This window comes from Heterocephalus glaber, unplaced genomic scaffold (assembly GCF_053883595.1).
Source record: "Heterocephalus glaber isolate CG9 unplaced genomic scaffold, H.glaber_assembly_v1.0 deba00001538, whole genome shotgun sequence".
NCBI lineage: Eukaryota > Metazoa > Chordata > Mammalia > Rodentia > Bathyergidae > Heterocephalus > Heterocephalus glaber.
Genome location: NW_028258333.1, coordinates 27200968 through 27214688, shown reverse-complemented (window position 1 = coordinate 27214688; position 13721 = coordinate 27200968). Strand labels below are relative to the sequence as shown.

General features: G+C 37.6%; 1 protein-coding gene across 4 annotated transcripts in view; it reads right to left on the bottom strand.

Annotated features, from left to right (window-relative positions):
* C7 (complement C7) overlaps positions 1 to 13721 on the bottom strand; it is a 62622-nt gene that overhangs the window by 11592 nt on the left and 37309 nt on the right. For all 4 annotated transcript variants that reach the window (XM_087189337.1, XM_021261462.2, XM_087189336.1 and 1 more), the window contains 5 exons: positions 12049 to 12277; positions 9794 to 9965; positions 5379 to 5466; positions 4861 to 4993; positions 46 to 237 (listed from right to left, as the gene is read on the bottom strand). In XM_087189337.1, coding sequence (XP_087045463.1) covers positions 46 to 237; positions 4861 to 4993; positions 5379 to 5466; positions 9794 to 9965; positions 12049 to 12277 — 814 coding nt within the window. The remainder of the gene's footprint in view (positions 1 to 45; positions 238 to 4860; positions 4994 to 5378; positions 5467 to 9793; positions 9966 to 12048; positions 12278 to 13721) is intronic.

Sequence of the window (13721 nt, the reverse complement as noted above, 5' to 3'; positions counted from 1 at the left end):
TTAACTGAGAGCAGGTATCCTTGAATAGACACAGAATCTGCTCACCTTTTTGCACACATCGAACATTCTTCATCTCAGGGCTCCACTTCAGACTGGAGCCACAAAGAAATACTGAAGGACCTTCTAAGGACATTCCACCTGAACAGGAAAGGGTCACCTTCTCACCAACTGTGTAGAAAGGCTTGTGAAGATGAGTCTGTATGCCATTCATCAGTACAGGTAGAACACAGGCAATTTCTAAAAATAAAAGAGAGCAGCATAAAAGGGTCTTTGCTTCCCTAAACCAACTTATTAAAAACTGCATTAAACAGTGTTAATACACTTGTTCTGCCTTTTCACCTTTGAGAATAAAGAAGTAAGTTTATTTTTAAGATGTCTTGAAAGACATGCCCCACAATGCCTAGCATTTATTTGACCAATGAATACTGAAAAACAGTTATTCTCCCATCCTGCCTTCAAAGCAATATAACAACTTTAAATAGATTAGCCTGCAAACAGAGTCCTAAAACCCAGTTCATTTTTAAAAGCAGACCTTTCACAGATATCACTTTTCTCTCTAGTATGGTAATGTCCCACAAGTTTTCTCCAACACTCATTTTCATTTGAATATCATCATCCAATTTGATATTACTATCTGAATATTTTAAAGCATCACAAGTGTTGAATCTTTTGTTTTTTATCTCTATTATTTCTTACTTAATTACATTCATTAGCTCAATCTTCTACTTTAAAAAAAGAGCAAAGAAAAATTAGAAATATGCATAGTACATTAGAATTTATGATTTTTAAAAAATCTTTGCAATCTCCTTTATAGACTTTGAACAATACTCAACAAAATATTGCTCTATTTCTGCACTATATTCTTCAGAAAACTCAGTCATTAATGTCATGGTTTAGTTCTGAGGTGTTCCCCCAAAGCCTCATGTGTTTGGAAGATGACTAGATTACACGAGTACTAGAGCTGGTTTACTGTTAGGAAATGGGCTCTGGTTGAAGGTGGGTCACTGGGGTCATGATCTGGAAGGGTGTATCTCCTCCCTCTCTTCCCTTCTCTTTCCACTTCCTGGCCACCATGGGATGAGAGCTTTCCTCTGCCTAGGCCTTTCCACCATGGTGTTCCTGCCATACGGACAGCCAACTATCAACTGAAATCTCTAGAAACCATGAGCTCAAATAAACCTCTCCTCCTTTCAGTTGTGGGTGTTGGATAGTGTTTCTTAGCAAAAAGAAGGTGACTAAGACAGATTTTGAGAAGTGGGGTGGTCACTGTGACTGTACTTGTCCATGAGGTTCAGAAGCTGTTGGAACTGGTTCATAGGAGGAGTTTGGAAAGGTTTAGAGGTGCTGTAAGCAGAGCTTGATGGGAGATTCTGGTCAGAGCTCAGAAAACCAGAATTCTGATAGAAATGCAGACAGAAAGACCAGACTCAGGAGGTTTTAGCTGGGAACAAAGATTTGAGTGGCATTTACTCAAAATCATGTGTATTAAATTCTGACAGAAAATTTGTTTTTCTTTTGCCTATGTCCTGAAATTTTTCAGGAAACTAATTAATTAAGGATGGCAGACTAATTAATCTACTGGAGAAAATTTCAAGGCAGCCCAATGTTCAGGCTATAGCATGGATACTACTTGATGCTTTCAGCAAGATCTACAGAGAAACAGAAGCAAAAAGCCTATTTAAAACATTTTATTTTTGGCAAAAAGAAAGTGTCTGCAGAGTTGGAGTGAAGGAGAACACTGTTGCTAAAAAGATCAGCATTAGAAAGAAACCAAGTACTTTGCATCATGACAATAAGATACAATAAGTATCTCAGGAATCATCAAAACTCCACCCTTTCTTGACTCAAAGGTGTAAAAGAGTAAAGGTGAACTCCACTGAAAAACTTTTCTTTGAGAATAAAGTACCAGGGCACTCTGCTAGAAAAGGGCTACCTAGGGAACTGGTTCCCTACAATTTAGTTCACAGTATTCAGCCATCCTGTCACTTGGAGGCCTCTGTATCCATGATCTAAGAGGACCCAGCCATGGCTCAAGCTAGTGGCAGACCTTGGCATTATCCACATGATGCTGGTTTCACAGGCATGCAGAACATAAGAATTGTGGCCTCAGAGAGGTTTCCACTCATATTTCAGAAGAAGGCCTGGGAGAGCAGGGAGTGTGCCCCTGGGAGGGCAGTGTGTGAAGCTATAAGGGTGAAGCCAAAAGTGTAGTGGAGACCACAGGAAATTGGAGAAACCAGGAATGTGAGAGACATCTGCAGAGGAAACTACAGGAGGTGAGCAGAGCTAAGCCAAGAGAGAAGTCATAATGGGAACTCATGTCTTGCCACAACTTCTCTTGGGTACTGGACATAGAGCTATAGGATTTAATGTTTTCCCTGCTGGATTTCAATCTTGCTTTGGTCCCACTCCTTTCTCTCCTCCTATTTCTCCTCTTTTGGAATGTCAATAACCCTGTGTCATTGTATGTTGGAAGTGTTTAATTCTCTTTTGATTCTCACAGGAGCTCACAGTTAAGAGTTTGCCTTGAGTCCCAGAAGAGACTTTGAACTTGGACTTTTCAGCAGTACTACACCTGATGGACTAAATGCACTTACAGAAAGAAATAGACATGAGTATTTTGGGTATAATATCTCAGTGATGAAAAAATGATTAGTACAGTTTATTCAGAAAGGACATTTATTAAGTACTGATATTTTTGCCAAATATTTGTGTACTGATGGAGACATAGTGAGGTAAAACTCACATAATGTGACCTCAGAAAGCTAATTATCTAACACTGGATTTGGTTCAGGCATGAGAGGTTTGCTAGTTTCACAAGCACTCTCCTACCAAAACAAACAAGAAGGAAGGTTGCACAAAATTACAAGGAAAAAATATTTCTGGGAGAATCAGAGAGCTATCAGAGTAGTGCACATTTAAAGGTCCAAGGAAAATCTAAGGTGGTGATTACAAGATCGGTAATTTCTCTTTGAGGTGTTTATAAATTTAGAAAACACACATCCACATGGAGAAAGGCAACTAACCTGAGAAAGCTGCAAATCCAAGACAAAAAGTTAATAAGAATTTTGAGCAGCATCACAAACCTAGGAGACCAAAATTGGAGTCCAATCCTGTTACTACAGAGAGACCTATAGAAATCCCATACTTTTGATTGGGACCCTGTAATGAATAAACTCTGGGAAAGTTAAACCAAATACAAACCAGCCTCACTACTTGCCAGAAATAAAATTAATCTCTTAAGGAAGACAAATCATCTGAAAACTCAAATGAATTCTTTAATTTTTCATGAGTAAAATCTAGCTTTGAATCAGGCCAGTCCAACACTCAAAAAGACAAGAACTGACCAAGGGCCGGAGATTTAGCTCAGTGGTTTCGCCACCTGCTGTGCAAGTGCAAGGACCCGAGTTCAATCCCCGGTACCAAAAAAAAAAAAAAAAAAAAAAGGAATTGACCAAAATCCAACAAATGAAGACAATAGAAACAACCTCACAGGAAATCTAGGTAATAAAGTTAACGGATATCAGCCTTGAAATAGCTGTAATTAATATGTTGAAAAATGACAAGATAAAGGATTTCAATCAAGAATTGAAAGAACTAAAAAGTAGACACATATAGTATGTAGAACTGAAAAATGAAATTTAGAATAAAACAAAGTTCTTAAAAGTAGATTATGCATAATTATTCAGAGAATTAGTGAACTGAAAGATAAATCAATAGAAATATTCAAAATTAATCAGAGATAAAGGAAGGAAAACAGAAAATAATGTTTTCAAATATATGAAAGGTCTCAGACTCTAGGATGTACAAGCACTTGGGAGACCGGCAGCATCTACTAAATCAAATGCATGTATATCCAGTGTATCTATACATGATGACTCAGAAATGTCACTAATAGGCATACTCCTAAGTGAGAAAATGTACACGCGTGCACTAGGGCTTTCCTCATATAGCATAGAACAACTGACTTAGGAAAAATAAATTCCTACAGCTCTGTCTATCCATCTGCTGAAAAAACTTATTATATTCCAACTGAGACAGAAGCCAAAGACAAATTTAGGTTGGTACAATATGCAAATGCTCTTACTCACATGTCTACAGCTGAACAGAATAGGATCTAAAGCATTTAAGGAAGTAGATTGTGGCACAGCCCTAGAAGTTAAACTCCAAAGAAAGTGCTGATGATCATAAACTGAAAGCTCCCTAACTTATTCTAATTTGACTCAGAAACTTTTAAATTGGAATAAAATTTACCTCACTGAACAGTAACATTACTAGCTAGAGAATGCTGGGGGTTTACTCTATTCACCCCTAATACTTGGACAGAATCATGTCAGCCTTTCTGGTAAAGGAGGTCAAGATGGGGCACATGGTAAGTAGTTATTCATCTTTATTCATTTTATTCTACATTATTCTTTCATATTAAGTTATATATTATAACTGTTATATTTTAGATATAAAGTATCCCTCAAAAGCTTTATGTGTTTGAGGAATAGAAGGAGAGACAGGGAGGTAGGAGAAGGGGTACTAAAAAGTACTAAGACGTGATATGTATGTGTACCAACTCTATTCAGTAGCTAAATGTGCTGTTGGGAAGTAGGGGTGGGTCACACTGAGGGTGTGACCTAGTAGAGTGTACTCCTGTCCCTGGCTCCTCCTTCCATCTTGGCCTCCTAGCTGCCATGGGTTGGGCACCTTTACCTGTGCCAGGCCCCTCTGCCATCCTGGGTCTACCATGGAGCTAGCTGACCATGGACTGCAATCATGAGGCCAAATAAGTCTCTCCTTCTTTAAATTGTGAGTATCAGGTATTATGTCCCAATGACAGGATGGTAACTTAGAATAAACAAGGCCACTCACTCTGACAGTGCATTTCCCCAACAACCCAGTGTAAATCTTCTCCACATCTGGCAACAGGGTCTCCAGCAAGAGAATATCCTTCATTGCAAGTATATACTATGTTTTTCCCAACAGGAAACATGACATCTTCACCCTAAACAAAAATGTATTATTTTTTTTAAAGACTATTTTCACTGACAAGGAAAGTTGTCTAATTTGAAGAACTTATTTGCAGGTTCTTTTTTTTTTTTTAATGTTCACAATGGCAATGTTTGTTAGCCCTCTGGCATGATTACATTTCTAATTCATGGGGTGGCAGTATTGATTTCCCACAACACAGAACGTATAGTGACTTCTACAAAGTTTAAATTACCTTGGGCCAAAGAATAAAACTCACAAATGAAAACCTTCATCACTAAAACTAAAATTCACATATATTTTTAGCTCTATTTCATTATGGAGGGAGGTAATAGATAATGGCCCAATAGAGATGCGGAACTTAGAATATTTTAAATATATATATATTTTTCATAACCTACTTGAAAAAATCCATCTTTCAAGGCAGGAGGTGAGGAACAGAATTCTTTTGGGACCAAAGACAAAGGAAAGCAATGTGGTTCAAGTAATCTGAAAGGGGGATAAAAGGGTGATTAATATGATTGAATTCCACAGTTTAATAAATATTTTACACTATATTGAATTTTTTCTTCATATTTGAAGGCATATAAAGCATAAGTTCATTGATTGTGATATTTTTGTACTTCTCAGAACCAAATATCTGCTTACATCCTATGTTAAAAAATTTAAATATAAACTTTGCTCTCTAAAAGACAGGGGTTTAATAGCTACCTGACCAGTGTTTGCAAAAACATAAGGGGGGGGGGGGATGGAAGGGAGGAAAAGGGGATAGAGGAAAAGAGAATTGAAGAGAAAAATCATAACGAAAATAAAACTTTTGCAAACAGAAAAGGGACCAAAAGTTGGAGGGAGTAGGGAAAGAGAGGAAGGATAGGGGAAAAATTTTAAAAGAACTAGATGTATTGTATGCATGTATTGACTCCCCACAATAAATGTAATCAATGTGCACTGTAAACATGTACTAATAAATAAAAAAGAAAGAAAAGAAAAAAAGAGATAAGTCTTTGGACAATATACCCACTTTATATGACTTCCAGGATCACGAGTTTCAGAACTTACTTTCCTCCTGTTTTTGGGATATGACATTCCTTCAACACAGAATTAATTTTGTGGTGAAAGGGAAGAAATTAGAGTTAAGGATCTCAAGAGACAGGAAACACAAATTTATAATAACTACCACTTACTAAGCATTAACTATGTTCCAGGCACATGGCTGTTGCTTTACATATGTGCATTAGTTCGCTACATGCATGAGCAACTGATTGAGACATATGGAAAATAACAATGACACAGAAAGGTTCAATAACTTGTCCAAGATTATGAATTAATAATACGAGGGCAAATTCATGCCCAGTCAGTTGGAGTTCTACAATTGTGCTCTTTCTACATCTCATAAGGCAATAAGGAAGAAGAGAGAGTCTACATTCTTTTCTTAAATACATACAAATGATAACACATTCTTGGGCAAAAACAATTTTGGTATGGTCTGAGGCAAGACTCCTACGCCCCAAGGAAGATTGAGAGGGAAGCCCTATATCATCTCACTAATGCTAACCCTGACAATTTACCATCAACAGAATCACCCTAGAAGGAATTTGTAGTAACTATAATGATAATGACATTATCCATCATTAAGCAGTAGATTTCAGTAGTATCTCTGAGGTCATACCTTCAGTATAATCTCTATTCCAAAGACACAAAATCTGAGGGAAAGCACACAAATAGCCTGTGTTACCTGTTTCTCAACCCAATTCCCTACCCTTTTGCAGCACTCTGAGGAAAGCAGAAATGTGAAGTTTTGAGTAAAATTTTCCTGTTTGTGGTCAGAAGAAAGACACTTCCTTTCCTCTGATCACCAAGAAGAGTGAAGACTTTTCCAATTCCTCCTGAAGGAATCACCCCTTTCTCCAGCTTTATATCTAAAGTTATATCTAAAGTTAGGGAAATTAGGTCCAGTCAGACAGAGACATCCCCCACTCAGGTCCTTGCCCCCGCTGAGAGACATGAGCTAAACCTAGCTTTTTTTTTTTCCTTATGTTTTGAGTCAGGGTCATACTGCATAGTTCAGGCTGGCCTTGAACTCACTATATAGCCCAGGCTGGCCTCAAACTCACTGTAATCCTTCTGCCTCAGTCTCCTAAGTGCTGGAATTACAGTTATGTGCCACCAGGATAGTTAAGGCCAGCACTTTCTTACAACCATAACTCATATACTGTCAGCTCCCTCAGTCAAGAGATACTGATTGTTGTCAGATTACAAAGCACGGAAGGCCTAGCAATAAGACATTCCACCTCCGTATCCTTCTACCACATCCCCAAGCAGATTACCTCTTTCTTGAACTTACATGATATTCAAATTATCTTATTAGAACTTTCTGTCAAAACCCTGATCAGAAGAAGCTTATAAAAACAGTGTAAACAGAGGAAAGATAACCTATTTAATAAACAGTGTTGGAAAAACTGGATTTCAACCTACCAAAGATGGAAACTAGACCTCTATCTTTCACCATGCACTAAACTAAAATCGAAGTGGATTAAAGATCTAAATATAAAAACAGAAACACTAAACTTGCTGGAAGAAAAGTTAGGTAGAACTCTTGAAGACATTGGCACAGGAAAAGATTTTATGAACAAAACCTCAGTAGCATGGGAACTAGCACAAAGAATCAACAACTGGAATCACATCTTTTTTAAAAGCTTCTGCACTGCAAAAGAAACCACCAACAGAGCTAAGAGACAACCTACAATGTCGGAAAAAAATTTTAGCAGCTGTACTTCAGACAAAGGACTACTATCTAGAATATATAAAGAATGAAAAAAATCAGACCCCTCAAATTCAAAGATCCAATTCAAAAATGGGCATCTAAAATGAACAGACATTTCTCAGACAAAGAAGTCAAAGCAGCAAATAAACATATGAAAAAATGTTCAACATCACTGGTCATTCGAGACATGCAGATGAAAACAACACTGAGATTCCACCTTACCCCAGAAAGAATGGCTCCTATCAAGAAATCAACCAATAACAAATGCTGGTAGGGGTGTGGGAAGAAAGGAATTCTTCTCCATTGTTGATGGGAGTGCAGACTGGTGCAATCACTATGGAAATCAGTATGGAGATACCTCTAAGAACTAGGACTAGAGGTCCCATTTGACCCAGCTATTCCCATGCTGGGCATCTTCCCAAAAGAATTAAAAGAATCATACCACAGCGATATATGTGCACCTATGTTTATAGCAGCACAGTTTGTAATAGCTAAAGCTTGGAAACAGCCAAGTTCCCATCAACTGGAAACTGGATAAAGAAGATGTGGGGTTTTTTCTATAAAATGGAGTACTACTCAGTCATAAGGAACGAGAAACTAGAGACATTTATAGCTAAATGGATGCATATTGAGGCCATACTCTTAAGTGAAATAAATAGGACACACATGTGCAAATACCAAATAGTTTCTCTAGTGTGAGAAACTGAAAGTATAAATAAGGGTTAAAATGATTAAAACGAATAATTGATCATTTGAAATATGAAGAAAAGGTCCAAAGGGGTAGGGGTGGTGGGAGGGGAAATGGAAAGGAAAGAAGGGAAAGTAAAAATTATTAGAAAAGGAAAAAATGGAAACATCTTTGTAAATAGGAAGGGTGCACAGGGAATGGGGAAAAAATAAGAACCAAGATACATCATGTACAAATACAAGCACCCAATGATAAATGTAAACCTATTATATACCTAAAATGTACCAATAAAAGAATTTATGCAAAAAAAAAAAACAGTGTAAACAGCTGGATGTGGCATAGGAAATTCTGGACTAGGATACATTGGATCGACTATGCATTTTTTCAAATAGCTTTTGCAAGCTCCTTGCAAATATGAAGTTATGCCAGATGACCACAGGGCTAATCAGTGAAGATATTATCCATCTCAGGCATATAGTTTTATACTTAATCTAAGAACAAGAGGGAATGGTATGTCTGGAAAGTTATACAATAATTATTAATTGCTTTCTATGTGCCAGGCACTGTACTAATTGCTACTAATTGCTTTATATGATTAATTGTACTAATTGCTTTATATGATTAATTTCATTGAATTCTAACAACATTCTATTATAGGTTTACCTATTACTATTACTCAAATTTTTTCACTTTCTTTTTTTATTGGTACATGTTACAGAACATAATGCACACATTCCTCGAGTGGAGTTGGTACATATACATAACACAGCTCAGGGTTTTTTTTATCCACTTTCCCTCCCCTCTCTTCTGCCTCTATCTCTTGGACCCTTTCCCCTTTGCAAAAGATCTATCTGCCTATTTTGTATTATCTATCTTTTATTTTGTTCTTGAGTTATTTATTCTTTGTGTTTCCCATGTAAGAGAAAGCATGCAATATTTAAGCTTGGTAATTAGAATTTTAGAGCTATGGCAAGTAATTTAGCCAAGGTTATACAGCAAGTAGGTGGCAAATTGGTTTGACGCAAAAGCTGCTGCTCATACCCACTCAGACTAACTCCCCATGATGAATGCAATCGTTATGTACTACAAACATGTGCTAGTAAAATTCTAAATTAAAATTTAGTTAGGCTCCACCTACCTACCCAGCCCTATGCTTCATTGGTGTCGGGAAAATCTACACACACAGACCCAAGTTAGCCACATTATGCTCCCCACCACCACTGACCCCAGTACTACAGGGCAAAGCAGTCACTGATAAAAATCACTGAGTGTTTTCTTAGTTTTTTCATGCAGCCATCATGTGCTCTCTGCTTACTGTCAAGGCCACTGTGTTAATGTAATTGCCCAGAGGTTTGGTCCATTACCGCAAATGCTCCAGCTCTTCATCTTCGCACTGCCCGCTTTCACTTGTCTCTCCAATGCAAGACTTCCCACCCGCACTGGGATAGGGGTTATTACATTCTCGGGTCCTTGTTTTCTTCCCTTGAACACAGGGGCCCCAAGAGGACCAGCAACTCCAACCTCCATCAATCCCTCCTGTAAGACAAGAGAGAGGCTCTTCAATAAATTCTGGGAGAGGACAACTTCAGAGCTTATTACTATGCTTTTTGCTGAGTGTTTACTGGAGGAAGAAACAATTCTGGGGATTGATTACCTCTGCTCTTCACTGGAATTTTCTACAATAACCAGAAGGGTTCTACACACTGACTCAGAATATCTACATTAAGGCTGCATCAGTGAACTTCTTGCATATTTTGAATTAGTTCATTATTTTATAGCTGCTTCAAATCACTTTTATGTAGACTGTATCATTTACAGTATTTACTTCTCGAAGAATCAAGCAAGGTAGGCAGGAGGTCTTCTATCATTTCTATTTAATATTCATGGAATCTAACACAAAGCATTTAAATGCCACATTTAATGTTGTAGTGACTACCAAGAGAGCTACATTCAGGCTGTGACCAGTCATATAGTTAAGTCCAGACTTTTCCTCACCCCGCAGTCTCTCAATAAGGCAAATTCCTATAGCTGAAGCATGGACTTGTCATGAAAAGAACATGACCTATTGGACCTTTCAGTCTGCTAACCCCAAAACATTCTGCCTCCCTATCCCCCTCCCACATCTCCCAGCATCTCACCTCTTTCTTGTGTAAAATAGGGAAATGCAAGAGCAGGAGGAAGTTTCTAAATCACTGGTTCTTCCTCCTTCCAGCATTCTTCTCCAATCTACAAGTACTTTCTCAGCCATCCTAACTTCTTTCTACCTCAGAGCCTATTTAAGATTCATGGTTCTTTTGGTGTTTTCCCCTATCACATCCCTTGGGGAAAACAAGGAAAAGCTGCACTATATTCTAAGAGCCTTGCTCTCCTAGTTAGACAGTGATCTCTGAGATCATTCTCCCAGAGCATTGTATTCCGACAATGTGTACTGACACAGGAGCATTTGCTGCCACTAAGCTTCTTCTACTCTGTGACCACATTCCTCTTCTCCCCACTCCACAATGCTTCAGTGTTACACTCATCAAAACTAAGCCAATTTATCTATTTCTCATGACCTTCCTTACACTATCATAATTAGATTTTATTTAATAAAGTAGTCCTGAGTAAGTTAACAAGTAATTAAACAAAACAGCTTAATATCTTGTAATTGATACCCTAGTTCTTACTAGCAGGAGGTGCTTCCATTTTAGCAGATAATTAGAAATCCAAGGCACAAAGAAAGGAACCACAGAGATGGAATTTCAATTTTTCAGGATAGACTTAGGGGGATACCTAGGGGTGAGGATGCCTTCCTGATACGTGTCTATAAGCAACCATTGTTTAGTTGTGTATTTGTTCATTTATCAAACGTTTATGTAGTGACTTCTTTGAATCTGAGGCTTATATCAGGCTGTAAGAATAAGGAAAGAAATCAAACAGACCTGACCTTAAGGAATGAACTTTCTAAAGAATATAGACATATACATACCTATAAGCATTAAAAAAAAACACTGATAAGTTGTGCTCATACTCTGACCACTAACATAGTCAGTTTCACGTCACCCTGTCCTAAATGTTGGAAGTACCATGCATACTATTGAACACACAGCAGATGTTCAGCAAATATTTATGAATGAATGATTCATGGTACATTATACAAAGTAGAAATAGAAATTAGTCAAAGAGCTCACTGTCAGAAATGTTAGAACACAAGAAATGTGAACACAAGCTCCATAGACCTATGTTGCAGCAAAACATTACGGAGATAATTATGGAAAGATAGAAAATATTTAACCATATTCTAGTTTCCTATTTGAATAGAGAATGGGGAGGAGGACCACAGTGGAGTTGTTAATTCATGCAGATAAAAAGAAAACAGTGAGGGCCAGGGATTTAGCTCAGTGGCACTGCGCCTGCCTGGCAAGCAAAAGGTCATGAGTTCGATCTGTGGTACCAAAAAAAAAAAAAAAAAAAAATTGAAAAGTAACTATAATATAGGTATGGAGAAGGGAGGGAGATTCTAAATTCAAATGTAATTTCGTTTCTTCATATTCCAAGAAGCGTATTTCAAGGCCAGAAAAAAGGGTTCATTCCCTTTTCGACATATTTATCAAGAACAAAGAAAATTCAACACTCTGACCTGCATGATTCCCTACGAGGACTCCTTGCTCACATGCCACACCGTTGGTGTATGGTTTGCAATGGCACTGACACTGGGTCCCTACAACGATGGCCATGCCCCCGTTTTGGCAAGGCCGGCAGTGGCAGGCATCAAACTCATCCAGGTATTCCTCAAGAGCCCGTTTCAGGTACAGCCTTTTCACAGAGGCACAAGGTACTTCCTTTACCAATTCATATAGAGGTGTTATCTACACAAATAAAGAAATCAAAGTCAGCGTGCAGAGCTTTAGGTGAAAATATTTTTCTTTTCACATTAGCCACAATCCCATAGAAATAAATCAAAAGCCACTCTTATGCTCATTATAGTAATCTCTCCTTATCTATCAGGGATTTGTCTCAAGGCCCTACAAATATTAGAAACCATAGATAGTACCAAACCTTATGTATACTATATTTCTCTGTACAAACATGCCTATGATAAAGATTAATTTATAAATTAGGCATTGTAAGACGCAAATAACAATAACTAATAGTAAAATAGAGTACTTATGCTATAATAAATGTTATTTAAAACCTATGAATTGAGCTGGGTAGAATAGTACACTCCTATAACCCCACCACTCTGGAAGGTTGAGGCAGGAGGACTGCAAGTTCAAGCCCAGCCTGGGCCATTTTACTTGTATCAAAATTAAAAAAAAAACAAAAACAAAATTTAAAGGATTGGGGATGTAGCTTAGTGAAAATATCCTGAGTTAAATCCACTGTACTACAAACAAAATGAATTATTTCAGGAAGTTTTCATTTAATATTTTCATATCACAACTGACCTGGAACTGAAACCAAGGAAAGTGAAATTAAAGATAAGGCTCAAATTTAAAATGAAAACAGTTCATTCTGTTGGCAACAAAATCAAGACAAATCTGAATTAGCTACCAGAGGAATATTTTCTTAGATTTTGTATGTATGCATAAAATTTTACAAAATAGAAAACTCATTTTCTACTTAATGGATGATTATTTTGAAGACAACGTAGTACCACCCTCATAGAAAATAGGAAAGAAAATGTATTTAAATTACAGCAAAGCAGCAAATGCCATTAAATTCAGAATTAAGTTTCCTGACTCTGAGAGATTTCACATTTTTTTAGTGAAGACTGTGGACTTTCCCTTGAAGAAGTAGATGTTATTTCTCTATGTTGGATGTTTCAGAAGAAAAGCAACTTAGAAATCAGAGATGTACTGAAAAAACTTAAACAGCCAGCTCTCCCAGGAGAAAAGGGCTCTGGTTTACAGCACTTGCTAATTTCTTCAGTGTCTTTCACCCTGACCAGTTTCAGGCCACCACCAGCATGTCACCAAGCACCCAACTCAGAAGAGATGCACACTGTTGGCTCTTGGGAGCCAGGCTCTTCTGAGCAGGTTGCCTTGCAAGACATAGATCTACGTGGTGTCTTTTTATTTCACTGTTCCTCCCTTCCTTCCCCAGCCAATAAGTCAGCACAACATGAGAGTTTACAGTCCTTTATGAAAGAGTACACAGTTGAGCCTGTTAAAGAATAGCTGGTTTTCCTAATCAACAATTTAAGATTTCTGAAGAATGTATAGGACACTGACAATAAAGACAAGCCATTTTAAATGTTTACAGGTGGCACTTTCAGAAGTTTAAAAAAAACTCATCCTTTCACCCTCGGCC